Source organism: Girardinichthys multiradiatus, chromosome 12 (assembly GCF_021462225.1).
Source record: "Girardinichthys multiradiatus isolate DD_20200921_A chromosome 12, DD_fGirMul_XY1, whole genome shotgun sequence".
NCBI lineage: Eukaryota > Metazoa > Chordata > Actinopteri > Cyprinodontiformes > Goodeidae > Girardinichthys > Girardinichthys multiradiatus.
This window is the reverse complement of record NC_061805.1, coordinates 21444557-21458844: the sequence shown is the minus strand read 5'-3', so window position 1 is coordinate 21458844 and position 14288 is coordinate 21444557. Positions and strand designations below refer to the sequence as shown.

Genomic DNA, 14288 nt, shown 5'->3' with positions numbered 1-14288 from the left:
GCAGAGCACGTCGATCACGGACTGCTGAGGGTTAGTCTTCTTTCAGTGTGTGGTATGGTTATATTTGAATTAAACACATGGGTATATTTTGCTTTGTTAGTGCTGCTCTAAGCACACTGTTAGGCAGGTGGTTATATTGATATGCCCGAACACTTTATGTTCGTTTTGTAGTTGGGAGAAAGGACTGGGTGAATAAGACAGCCTAAGCCCAGGGAAAACATTAAAAGATCTTCAGAAAGCCTGAAGAGCTACTTATGAAGACCACTTTAAAACCTTTCATTTGGTTACATTATAAATGCTGCTGGAACTCTTGCCCTAACTTTGTAAAGACAAGTAAACAAAAAACATTTGCATCACCTTTTTCTTCATCTTAAAGAAAAAGAAAGCCTTCAGTCATGCAACATGTAAGGTTTGATCCTGACAGGCGATGACGATTGGGGACAAACTCTTGTGTCATCTGCCCCTTAGCGACAAAACGTTAGAATCTCACCATTTTATTCTTTTTTAGATGTAAAAAGTCATCTTCCAAACCAAAACAGGATGTGCTGTTAAGATGGATGCCCTGTGTTTAACTGACCTTGGTTTCAAAGAAATACTCCCAAGTTAAGAGTTTCGTAGTTTCATGCCATAACTGTTACCTCAGTTCGTCCATCAAACCTGCACCAATTTGGAAAAGACATCAGCAAAAAACAAATTAGTTTGTTTGATTGTGTAGAAAATCCGGTTGTTTATTTGTAGGACCAGCTTAACCCTGATTTATGGCATAATTTGTAGATAAATTGAATAATTCTAGATTAGAATGCTCTACTGGATTCATGTAACTATGAGTCTATTCAGGAAGACAAATATTTAATGAATGATGTATAAAAAGGCATATTTTCTCATTGTACTCAAGCAAAAGTTAAATAGTTTAATGAAACACCCTCATGCTGTTTTCACCACTGATTAAATGCGCTATAATTACTTTCTAATCCTCCTTTCCCTCTCATTACACTCGATGTCTCGTTCCCCATTAGATGGTGGCCAGCTGAGATCTGCAACCCTCGCTTGGTGCCATCAAACATTCAGAGCCTTCGTCATGACATCGGCGACTTCCCAGTCTTCTTCTTCGGCTCCCACGACTACTACTGGATCAACCAGGGCCGGGTTTTCCCATATGTGGAAAATGACAAGAACTTTGTCACAGGTCAGATCAACATCAACAAAACCTTCAAGAAAGGTAAGTTTTTAACCGTTTCCTCCTGCAAGCCTAGCATGTTTGGGTTTTATTCCCTCAAGCTAAAGACGAAGGGATTTTATGTGGCGCTGTCTCTGTTTCAGCTTTGGAAGAAGCAGCCCGGCGGTTTCAGGAGCTTAAGGCTCAGAGGGAGAGCAGGGAAGCTCTAGAGCAGGAGCGTAACTCCCGCAAACCTCCACCATACAAAATAATCAAGGTTTATGTCCCTTTTAATGTCTTACTAAAAACAAAGCTATGTTTCAAAAGAAGTTATCTTAGCTGGTTTATTCTGGGTTTTTTTTTCCCGGTACCAGTCCAACAAGCCAGTGGGGAAAGTGCAGGTGCACGTGGCCGACTTGTCAGAAATCCCTCGGTGCAACTGCAAACCAACAGACGAGCATCCTTGCAGCCTCGACTCCCAGTGTCTCAACCGCATGCTGCAGTACGAGTGTCATCCGCAGGTCTGAATGCCTTTTTTCTTGCTGTAGTAATCGACCGCTGTAGGTGAAGACGGTTGTATATAACAAAACCTAATGCGTAAGCCCTGTCTTGTTTGCACCAGGTGTGTCCTGCAGGAGACCGATGTGAGAATCAGTGCTTCTCCAAGCGGTTGTACGCAGAAACTGAGGTGATAAAGACGGAGGGGCGCGGCTGGGGGCTTAAAACCAACCAAGCGCTCCGGAAGGTGAGCGCTCAGGTTGATGTCTAGACCCCGTCACTCAAAACATCAAGTATTTTTACTACTTAAATCTTCACTTTCAACTAAACCATGTTCATTTGCCGGGATAATTTGTGGTATTTGTCTCCAACTAAAACTTTAGTTTTGAATATAATTATGTATTAGGAGGTTGCTGAAAAGAGAATCGCTTTGCTGTAAAAATATGTTGATTGTGTTAATTCCTCTCGAACAATCCCATCCGGTTCAGGAGTTGTTCACCCTGCTGCTGTCCCTACTTATTAGTCAGATAAGGGTATTTGATTCATACTAGTGTGCCGTTTCCTTCAGGGTGACTTTGTGACTGAGTATGTGGGAGAGGTTATAGACTCAGAGGAGTGCCAGCAGCGAATCAAACGAGCCCACGAAAATCATGTGACCAACTTCTACATGCTCACCCTAACCAAGGTAAAGATGTTGCCGTTGCTGTGGAAACTTGGAAATGAAAGTTGTTGATGTAAATGAGGACGTCTCCCACCTCTTAAAAACTTTTTATTTACATTTATATAAATCATACATCCATATCATATCAATTGTAAGGAATGTCCTGTTATTTAAATACAATACATACAGTTGAGCTCAAAGATATTCATACCCTGGCAGGTTTAGGTTTAAAGTAAACTTTTAATTTTACCAGGGTGTTACTTCAGACTGGAAGTTATACTTACATTTTGAAGTGGTCCCCCTGACTCAAATCTGATTGAGAATCTGTGGAGAGAACTAAAGATTAGGGTGATGGCATGGAAGGCTTCCAACCTCAAAGGACTGGAGCTCATCACCATAGATAAATCATTATAATATCAGTGGAAACATGCATAAAGCTGGTCAGTAATTACAAGATTTGTTTTGCCAAAAAAGATTTTCCCACTTGTTGTTGAGATGTTGAGAACAGTATAAATCCTTTGAAGTATTAAATTGTGAATAAGAGCAGATCCTTTTTTTTTCCCCCAAATTGCTACTCCTTTGACATAGTTTTTTGATTGAATGAGAAAAAAGTCTAAATTTGCAAGGGGTATAAATAATTTTGAGCTCTACTGCACAAGTTCAAATATATATATATATATATATATATATATATACCAACCCCAAGTAAGATTTGGATAAATGTCCGATGGAAAGTTGTGGAGAAGCCACCAGCTTCTTCTGTTATTCTGCCCACATATTTTTACCACTTCTAGGAAGTAATGGCCAAATGTGCTCCATGTGTTTCAGCCATGGAGCAGTTGATTGGAGATGAAATTAAATCATTTCTATCAATTTAATTTATTCTTTAGACTTTGTGCAATGTGCTAGTATCATTTGGGGCAAAAGAAGCCCTCTGCATAATGCCGCCACCTCTATGCTTAACAGTGCAGTGTTTTTAGGTTTAAAAGTCTTACCTTTACCCCTCCTAAAATTATTCCTGTTATTGTGGCGAAACAGCCCAATCTTTTTCTTTTATGACCAGAAAACGTTTCTCCAGAAGAAAGTTGTTTTGTCCATGTGAGCAGCAACAAATTTCATTCATACTTAACGTATCGGATTATGAAGCAGGGGCTCCGTTCTTGGTCATCACCTTCTCATTCCATTGTGATGTAAAACCACTTCACTGCAGACAGTGACACTGGTGTCCAACCTGTTTCCAGTCCATGACAGGCTTAAGTCTCTGTGGCTTCGGGGTTGTTCCTGAACATCTTGACCAACTTCCTTTCATCTGAGGAGGACCGGTTGGTCCAGATGGTTGAAACTTGGACACTATTGGATATTGCAACAGGGCAGTGGTCCCCATCAGACATCTATATTAAGATATTGGAATTCCCAGACCCAAAGCCCCAACCTCCACCCTGTTAAAATTTGGGAATGAACCTAAAAAACTGGGTCTGTGTTGGGAAATGTATCAAATCTGCTAAGACAAAAGGTCAAACATCCAACCAGAACTATGTCAGGAACGTACTGATGAAAACAAAAATGTATAATTTTAATTCTGTATGTATTAGAGAACATTCTCCTTAAATTGAAACTTGTGTACTCAGTTCTTCTCTTTGAAACTCATTAGAGAGTTGATAAATCATTAAAACCTTGAATTAGTACAGCAATAATGTTGGATAATATTACCTTCTGACCAGAACTGCATCTGTTCATTAAAAGGAGGAATAAGAGTTTGTTGTCTTAATGTCACCGTTACCGGACAGGACCGTGTGATAGACGCCGGCCCAAAAGGAAACTCCTCTCGGTTCATGAACCACAGCTGCAGCCCCAACTGTGAAACCCAGAAGTGGACGGTCAACGGAGACGTTCGCATTGGGCTCTTTGCCCTCTGTGACATCGAGGCTGGTGAGTTAAGATGGAGCATCTGAGGCAGCCCCTCAGTTTTCATGAAGGGCAAACCGTTTACTAGGGACTTGTTCTTGGTTGATCTACAGGCACAGAGCTGACATTCAACTACAACCTACACTGTGTAGGCAACAGGAGGAAGTCCTGTCACTGCGGATCCGACAACTGCTCGGGATTCCTCGGAGTGCAGCCAACGGTGAGCATGTTTACTTCCAACTCCCCAAGAGCAAACGTGGGATTGGAAGCTCCGCATCTGACATCATTTCCTTTGTTTTCTGTGTCCTTCAGAGCACCAGAGTGGTGATGGAGAAGGAGGAGAGATCCAAGAACGCCAAACTGAAGCCTAAGAAGCGGAAGCTGCGGCCGGAGGGCAAACACACACACGAGTACTTCTGTTTCCACTGCGGGGAAGGAGGAGAGCTGGTGATGTGTGACAGGAAGGACTGTCCGAAAGCATATCACCTGCTTTGTCTCAACCTCACCAAGCCACCATACGGTAAAGACGAAATGGAATTGCTTCAAAATTATTCTGCATTAATTTATTGCATTCATAAACTTCACTCATACATAAAATTCAAACAGCTTGTGAGCCACAAGCATAGAGCCACAGGGGGTCAAAGAAGAAGGGGAAAAGTGGAGAGACATTTATTAGATGACAGTTATAGGACTGCTCAATATAACGCAAATACAGGTCCTTCTCAAAATATTAGCATATTGTGATAAAGTTCATTATTTTCCATAATGTCATGATGAAAATTTAACATTCATATATTTTAGATTCATTGCACACTAACTGAAATATTTCAGGTCTTTTATTGTCTTAATACGGATGATTTTGGCATACAGCTCATGAAAACTCAAAATTCCTATCTCACAAAATTAGCATATCATAAAAGGGTCTCTAAACGAGCTATGAACCTAATCATCTGAATCAACGAGTTAACTCTAAACACCTGCAAAAGATTCCTGAGGCCTTTAAAACTCCCAGCCTGGTTCATCACTCAAAACCCCAATCATGGGTAAGACTGCCAACCTGACTGCTGTCCAGAAGGCCACTATTGACACCCTCAATCAAGAGGGTAAGACACAGAAATAAATTTCTGAACGAATAGGCTGTTCCCAGAGTGCTGTATCAAGGCACCTCAGTGGGAAGTCTGTGGGAAGGAAAAAGTGTGGCAGAAAACGCTGCACAACGAGAAGAGGTGACCGGACCCTGAGGAAGATTGTGGAGAAGGGCCGATTCCAGACCTTGGGGGACCTGCGGAAGCAGTGGACTGAGTCTGGAGTAGAAACATCCAGAGCCACCGTGCACAGGCGTGTGCAGGAAATGGGCTACAGGTGCCGCATTCCCCAGGTCAAGCCACTTTTGAACCAGAAACAGCGGCAGAGGCGCCTGACCTGGGCTACAGAGAAGCAGCACTGGACTGTTGCTCAGTGGTCCAAAGTACTTTTTTCAGATAAAAGTAAATTCTGCATGTCATTCAGAAATCAAGGTGCCAGAGTCTGGAGGAAGACTGGGGAGAAGGAAATGCCAAAATGCCAGAAGTCCAGTGTCAAGTACCCACAGTCAGTGATGGTCTGGGGTGCCGTGTCAGCTGCTGGTGTTGGTCCACTGTGTTTTATCAAGGGCAGGGTCAATGCAGCTAGCTATCAGGAGATTTTGGAGCATTTCATGCTTCCATCTGCTGAAAAGCTTTATGGAGATGAAGATTTCATTTTTCAGCACGACCTGGCACCTGCTCACAGTGCCAAAACCACTGGTAAATGGTTTACTGACCATGGTATCACTGTGCTCAATTGGCCTGCCAACTCTCCTGACCTGAACCCCATAGAGAATCTGTGGGATATTGTGAAGAGAACGTTGAGAGACTCAAGACCCAACACTCTGGATGAGCTAAAGGCCGCTATCGAAGCATCCTGGGCCTCCATAAGACCTCAGCAGTGCCACAGGCTGATTGCCTCCATGCCACGCCGCATTGAAGCAGTCATTTCTGCAAAAGGATTCCCGACCAAGTATTGAGTGCATAACTGTACATGATTATTTGAAGGTTGACGTTTTTTGTATTAAAAACACTTTTCTTTTATTGGTCGGATGAAATATGCTAATTTTGTGAGATAGGAATTTTGGGTTTTCATGAGCTGTATGCCACAATCATCCGTATTAAGACGATAAAAGACCTGAAATATTTCAGTTAGTGTGCAATGAATCTAAAATATATGAATGTTAAATTTTCATCATGCCATTATGGAAAATAATGAACTTTATCACAATATGCTAATATTTTGAGAAGGACCTGTATATTGTCAACACAAAATCAGTGTTAAAAGTATACATATCACAAAGGACTGTTTGGAGTGCAATAATTGTTGGATAATATATTGCAAATGAGAGCAAAGAAGAAAATCGGAATATATCGTAACTGACGTCGTCAATATTTACTGTTATTAATGCCATCGCAAGATCTTCTGGTACCGTGCAGCCCAAATCAGTTATGTTGGGTGCAGTATGGTGCGAAGGTCTAAAGTCATCCCTTGTTTCTTTGTTTTGCTTCCTAGGACACAGACTTCCTTGTAATCCTTCAGGATGGTCTATATCAGTGGTTCTGATGGTTTTCTTTGGACCCTGGCTGTTTTTTTCAGTCTTGTTCTGTCCGCCACCTTACGATTTACAGAGAAATCTTTTTGTGTGTGTTTATTTAAGCCTCTTGACTGACCATTTATTGATTCAAAGGTAGAAAATCTTCTAAGCTCAAAAGATGTTTTGTCTGCACATTAAAGCCAACTTGGCAAAAACAACTGTAAATTGGATCTTTGGGAACTTTTAATTTCAGCAGCCTGTCACAAAAGAACACATTTTTATCCATATTTTTATGTGAATCTTCTAACGTACATTCAGGGACATTCAGGGTATTTTAGCACCACCAGGGCAACTCCCAAAGAGCTGATTGCTGGAAACCTAACTCGACTGACTGATGAGGCATCTCCCAGGATTCCTTCGCTTTACCGGGGAAGTCAGAACTCAGATCTGGGAATGTCGTCACACTTGAGTTAATTGCCTTCTGGCTACAAGTCGGAAAACCAGTGGGATTTACTTATTGTCGTAATACCAACTACTGTTTTCAATGCAAGGTAAAAGCAATAAATTCCTCCCCATTTTATGCATTTAAACACTAAAGGAAGATGTCAACAAAAAGAGACTGAACACAGGCTTCCTTCAGGGTCTTAAAAAGTTTTGTAAATCAAATTTTGTGCTTTGAAAAGTCCTAAATGCATCCGGTTTTTCCATAACTGTCCTAAATGACATTTGGTTCAGCTTAACGTTGTGCATTTGTCTTTTCTTTAGTTCTTCATTTAACTTTTTTTACTTTTAATTTTTCTGAGAAAAACTTGTAGGCAGCATCGATTGGTTCCTTGTTGTAAATGTGGCCAAGAAAAACAAGCATTATCAGCGTTACTGAAGAGCCCTGTTGGAAAACATTTATCCCAACGAACCAGTGAAAACGTTTTTCCACCTGAGTTCGGCTTATTGTAGTTTATGTAGGGCAGGGATCTGCAACCTGAGGCTCTTTAAACCCTCCACTGTGGCTCTTGATGACTTTGGCCAAAAATGCTAAACAATTGCGTAATGTTTAAAAATGCAAAAGTAATTTAATAATAAATCATTTTTGCCAGCTGTTTTCGTGCAACATATGCATAACATTTCCACAAAGAATAACACTAATCATGTAAAATTAATATTCTTTTTAATTAAGTAATTCTTTGGTCAATAGGTTGCAAACTACTTGCTTTTTTTCAACGTAATATTCTATAAAAATTGAATGTTCTATTGCGAATAATGTATTGAACCTAAAAAAAAAAGTATAAAATTTTAGTTCTTTAATTTAAAGATGGAAACAAAATTCCCAAAATGAGTATTATAAAAATAAGCTCATTGGGTTTAAAAGAGCCATGTAGGTTTTGTGGCTCTTAACAAATTTTGTTTAGCCGGACTGAAAGCACGAATTGCTCTTAGGGTTATAAAGGTGATCCTGTTGCCCATTATCATCTCCTTTGTCATGGTGTCTATTTAATAAGGTTTGCCTCATAAAACAGGGATTTTCTGTAGCTGGCTAAAGCTCTTCATCAATAACAATCATGAAGCTTGGTGTTTTCTGTTAGAAGACGTTCGTGTTGGATGACCTGAGAGGAAAGGCTCTGGATTCACATGTCAGAGTCAGAAAGCGTCAATTAGGGTTGACGTAGTGATCTTATTTTGTCAAGCAAGCTGAATATAAGTTGTAATTTAAGTAATTTATTAAGTTGACTGACTTTAATTTAATTACTTTTCATAGATCTTTAAAATTGAAATAATATATCAACAAGTATTTATCTTTTAAAAGACAGTATTGTGTGTAAAAGGGTTAATGAGATCCATTAATATGGGTGATACCATGATAATTAGCAGTTTGGTCCCTAAAGTCAATGTTTTAGATGCACAGAAACCAAACTTTATACTGAACTCTGAATTCTGATTTGAGGGGGCAGTCTAGCTGATTATCTTTTTTCCATGTGGGAACTGTTTCTCCCTGCTTGGAGTCTGCAAGTACTCCATGTGCATGCGTGTCTACAGTTTCTTCATCATGGCTCGTAACAAACTGCATAAAGGTCAGCTTTGTGGGCGAGGCGCTGGTGGCGTAGGGGGCTAAGCGCGCAACCCATGTGTGGAGGACTCAGTCCTCGATGCAGGCTGTCGCAGAATCGAATGCCGGCCTGTGGACACTTTCTGCACTCCCTTACCCTACTCTTTCCACACCATTTCCTGTCTACTCACTGTCAAAAAAAATACTCTGTAAAAATAATAAAGGCCTCTAGAGCCAACAAATAACTTAAAAAGTAAAATAAAATAAAATAAAGGTCAGATTTGTGGAGTGCACAACTTATAGTTTTTCTGTCAAACTACCTGAACTGTGGATGTCTGCAGCCTCTCCAGAGTTACCATGGCGCTCTTGGCTGCGTCTCTTAATAATGCTCCATTTGGTAGTTTTGGATTAAAGGGTTGATTAGAACTTGTGGCAAAGCTAGTCCACAGAGCTTTAATGAAGTCGCGGTTGGGACCTAAGCTTCAAACTTCTTCTCCTGTCTACAGGACGCTGGGAATGTCCGTGGCACGACTGTAGCATATGCGGCGCCTCGGCTTCATCGCTCTGCGACTTCTGCCCCCGTTCGTTCTGCCGGGACCACGAGGCGGGGGCGCTCACCGCCTCCTCTCTGGACGACCGCCTCTGTTGCTCCAACCACAACCCACTCAGTCCGCTCGGCTCCGTCTCAACCCAGCCGCGTCTCTTCGATCGGAGCCCCGTCAGGGTCAAGGAGGAGTCTGAGGCGGGGCGGCCGGCTAAAGAATGAAGCCGCAACTTCCACTATACCTCATTCCCAGCGAAGTGCTCTCTGATGTCTGCAGCAGTGCACTTCATAAGGGGGATACAGTGTTTTTTGTTTCAGTTTTTTAAATAATGCGAAGGCTGCTGTCAGCAGCTTGGACACACTGATGAACACCCTGATGCTGTTGGCAGTAAGAGCAGAGCGACCGGAGGAATGACAGGGGAAGGTGACCAAACATAATTGTGCGCTGTTTTCTCTCCTCTCTTGTCATAAAAGACCAACAGTTACACTTTCTGCAGCTCGCCTGTGCCCATCAGAGGGCCCAGACCTTACTGTGTTTTTCCTCTCTGTATTTTCATGATTTTACAGCTGTGAAGTTCATACAGTGCTTTGAAAAAGTATTTACCCCCATTACAGATTTTTCTGTTATTTTGATTAAAATAATTTTATTATCAGACTAACAATCAGTTTAAATGCAAAATTAGATTTCAAATGATGACTGGATTATTAAAGCTAAGAAAGGCTATTCAAAACAACCTGGCTATATGTACAGAGTAATTGCCCACTAAATCTACAAACTGGCTGTGCCACCCTTGGCTACAAATGCTGCCATCTAGTGTTAGCAATACTTGATGATGAGTCTTTAACGTCACTGTGGAGGACTCTTGTTCCACTCGTCCTTACAATGTTTAAATTCAGCCACACTGGTTTTGGAGCTTTAACAATTTGCTTTGAAGTGATTCTCCAGTGCCTCAATTAGATTGAGGACCAGACTTTGACTAGCCCACTCCAAAAACCTCCATTATGTCTTTTTTCAAAGGTAATCACCCTGCTGTAGGTAGTTGCTGTTGGCCAGTATCACAACTTTTACTTGTTTTCTGTATTTATGGATAATTTCTCTGACTGTGGTTTGAAGTAGTCTAAAATCTTTAGAAATAACTTTGTAACCATGTGTTCTTGGATTTCTATAGATCGGGGGATGATGTGTTGCTTTTTGAGATCTTTGAGCCTACCTTCAGCTGACGGACAGGTTTGATTTACTGGGTTTCTTGATTCCACAAGTCTGTTGGTCATCACGGATTGGTGTGGCGGGTAAAATTGAACTTAGCTTTAAAAAACGTTTAAGAACAGTTAATTCATGATTTCTCATGGAGGGCAGTTATCTCTTCACATACATCCAGGATCTGCTTTTTGTATTTTCTCAGATTATTTTGGTCTGATATTAAAATTTGTGTGTTCTGAAACGTGTAGAATGTGAAAAAAAAGCAAAATCAAAAGATCACTAAGGGGGTAAATACTTTCTCCAGGGTCTTGTAAGTGTTGCCATGCGACAGCACTCAAAGGTTAGAGAGGAGGAGGAGGGGGAGGTGCTACGTCGAACCTCTCCACCCACCATGCTGCTCTCCTCCCTCGTTTACCTGCTGTAACCCACGTAATGGATCTCTTTATGACGAAGACGAGGCAGCTCTTCCTCATCACCTCCGACACAATCCCCCATCCTATTTCTTCTTTCTTGTTGGAAAAGAACTCAGAAAAATGACCAAATTTGTGCAATTTTACTTTTTTTGTTGTTGTTTGTTTTCCAGAACCACACTACATTCCAACCTTCCTTAAACATGCTTTTTAATATACTTATGGGGTATAGATGAATATAATTATATACAGTATCTATGTTTGTTAATGTTTACAGACAGATTTCTCTCACTTCATCTCGATGAGTGGTGTATTACGTTTGTTTGTTTCGGTGTTGAACATTACGCTGACCTCTTTGTGAAAATAGTCCTATTAAGGTGAAATATAATGGTATATAGTGTAATGGTATGACATTACAGAAGTACTTGTGATTTCATCTTGCCAGTCCCACTTGCCATTGTGTACATAATTGGCTCACCATATTGTAAAGTACTCAAAAATTGGGAAGGGGGAGGCTCTCCTGATGTGTCCCGAAGAAGAACATCTTGTTTTTTATTGTTGTTGTTTATGTTCCCACTCGTCTTCTGATTAGTTCCTGTTATCTGTATAGTAAATGGAGGTGGCCCAGCTTGTGATCACAGGTGCTGTGTTTCAAGTATTGTTTATAAGCCTTAAGTTAGATTTTCCACTGTCAGACCCTCTGCAGGGGTGCATTTCAGTAATTTCATTTCACTCGTGTACTGTGACGGCCTTTTGTTTTTTCTTTTTATGTTTTTTCGTTTTGCCAAACCTATGAAAAGCACTTTCACACGGGCAGACAGAAATACGCAGACATGACAAGTATTTCAAAACGGATACCTCTTCTTGTTATAACATTGGAGTTTAATCTGTGTTGGGACTGCTTTTGCCTCTTAGTTGGAAACCTTGTGAATGCTAGGTCGTCTGTTCCTTTCTTTTTAAACAAAAGTGGCCTAATTGCTAGGGGGTCTTTTTTGTTTTAAAGGGAGGGGGGTACAAATAGGAATAAACTGCCACCCCAGCTCTGGAGTAAAAGGAAAAATAAAAGCCCACCGGAGGCATCTTTTTTTTTTTTTTTTTGTGTGTCCAAGAAGAAATGGTGTAACAAAAATCCTGTTCAGTATGATGTACAAACACAAACTCCTGTACAGTGTTTTTAAATCGCTCATTCAGTCAGAACTAACGTTTTTGTATTTATTGCACCACGTTTTTTACCGATTTTTCTTTTTTTCAAACACCAGTGCAGTAAGTCGTCTCCCATTCGCACCGAGATGTAACGAACATAGATGATAAAATAAAATGATAATAAAAAGATAAAATAAAAATAAAAACCACATGGGGAGTTTCACGTATTATGCCTGTATCTAACCATTTTCTTACATTTGGTGTAATGATTCCACATTTGGTGACAGCAGCTGCTTGTCGGCCTGTGTCGTGACTCACTGTAATCGGTGTTCAAAGCGGTTCAGTATTGAAATGTAAGGTGTTTTCGTTGCCAATTCAGTTGCCACAAAGTTAATCATGACAGAAAGAAAGGATTTCTTTTTGTTTTGTCTGTTTATATTCACAGTTTTTATTTCCCCTTGAAATTTCATAACGAGTGGATGTGAGATGTGTGGGGTCACAGGGTGAAAAAGTGCCAATGTTGCCAGTTTTTTCAGTTCTTTTTAAAGTGTCTTTAAATACAGAGACTTGATGCGCTCAGTTGTTTTCGTTTTGTAAACTTTTCAGCAGGGCTAATATCATTTGGGTTAGAAGCTTTTTCAGCAGTTTTGGCTCTACTTTTATGTCAAATTCCTCATTATTTGTGTCGCCCGTGTTACAGAATAAATCGCAGAAGCTTGCAGCTGAATTTAATACACTTTAAAAAAAAAAAGAATTGGAAAATATTTGTATTGAAAGATTTCTTTTAGGGCTATATTGCTCAGCCCCAGTGGCTTAAGGTATTTTTTCTGATAAACTTACAGCTGAATGAAGAGAAAAGGAATTTAACTCATTAAAGCTTCTCATAATTAAAAGATGAAACTCTGAAGGTTTTACCTCAAAACATTTAGCAAATTGGATCGCGATTGAAAGAAATGACATATTTGAGTCAAGTTCATAAAACTAATCCAAAGAGCTGAAAAAGATGGATTCTTCACACCGTTCAGCACTGCTCTGTTGTTTTGTTGCTTTAATTGTGCTTCATTCGGTGCATCATTAAGACACTTTCCTTTACAAGCTCAAAACATTTGATGTTTATCTGTATCTCTTTGGTTTTCTCGCAGGCTTCATATGCCTTGTTGTTACTTGAGAAAATATCTTCTGATTCCTTGTGTTTGTATAATTCTAATTGAAGCCTCTGTTTTTGTTGTAACGGTGAATGTTGTTAAACTGCAGTGCATGCTTCCAACATCAGAGGATGATTTGATGCCAATGATTCGCTGTACTTCTGTTCCTTTTTGTTTTAGAGATTCTGCGTGAAAACAAACAGCCTTTGTTTTTGTTTTTCTTTGCACCTGCAGATCGCATGATCGTGCTCGCTATCCTTGTGCCGGTCGGTCTTTGCGGCCGTGGTGAGCGGATGCAGCTGAAGTATTACTGCTTTCTCAAATTCATTTGACGCTGCCTGTTCTATGTTTTTTATTATTATCCTTTAAGTGACCCTTAACTCTGTCTGAGGAGGACTTTTGTTTGCCAAAGGGCATGTTTCAGTTCACTGTGACGTCTTTTTTCCGGTTTTGTTTTGTTCAATGTTGGGCCGTTGAGGGTCTTACCTGACATGCTGTCAAATGGTGTTGGAATAAATGAATAATTTCACCTGCATAAGCACTCTTCATCTCTTTTTATTCGTAGGAAACCTGCTCACAGTAACTCTGACTGGGGTCATATCTATCGCTCTTGGTGTTGCTTCGATTAAACCGTGGATGAACACTCATCGCTATGTTAACTGCCTGTGTTACTGCATACCACACATTGTCAAGGAACTTGTAAATACTTTGCATTGGATTTGCATAGACTCATGTTACTGTGGTGTGCTCTCTTTTGTTTTTACATTTTATTTTTGCCTGTAAAATTCTGCTTCTAAATGCGTGTGTGACTGTTGAGAAGACGCTCTTCTTTTTTGTACATGATCTGTCTTTTTATTTGAAAATATTGATTCTGTCCTTTTTTTCATTCTGAAATTGAGTTTAAAGAGTTCAGACATGCCTGAAGTTTGACTTTAATAAAGCTGTACTCTGTCTCAGTGAAACTTTTCTTACTGCGTGGCTT

The 14288-nt window shown here is 40.3% G+C and overlaps 1 protein-coding gene across 6 annotated transcripts in view; it reads left to right on the top strand.

The window, feature by feature from the left end:
- The window catches only part of nsd3 (nuclear receptor binding SET domain protein 3), a 37506-nt gene extending 23238 nt beyond the window's left edge, over nucleotides 1-14268 (top strand). For 5 of the 6 annotated variants that reach the window (XM_047381057.1, XM_047381055.1, XM_047381056.1 and 2 more), the window contains 9 exons: nucleotides 1017-1219; nucleotides 1321-1433; nucleotides 1531-1677; nucleotides 1779-1901; nucleotides 2223-2339; nucleotides 4103-4244; nucleotides 4334-4440; nucleotides 4533-4740; nucleotides 9370-14268. In XM_047381057.1, the coding sequence (XP_047237013.1) occupies nucleotides 1017-1219; nucleotides 1321-1433; nucleotides 1531-1677; nucleotides 1779-1901; nucleotides 2223-2339; nucleotides 4103-4244; nucleotides 4334-4440; nucleotides 4533-4740; nucleotides 9370-9629 (1420 nt within the window). In that variant the 3' untranslated portion in view covers nucleotides 9630-14268. Of the gene's footprint in view, nucleotides 1-1016; nucleotides 1220-1320; nucleotides 1434-1530; nucleotides 1678-1778; nucleotides 1902-2222; nucleotides 2340-4102; nucleotides 4245-4333; nucleotides 4441-4532; nucleotides 4741-6800; nucleotides 7972-9369 lie in introns of those variants that run through there. The other variant, XM_047381058.1, reaches the window with a different exon arrangement.
- Nucleotides 14269-14288: the final 20 nt, after the last annotated feature.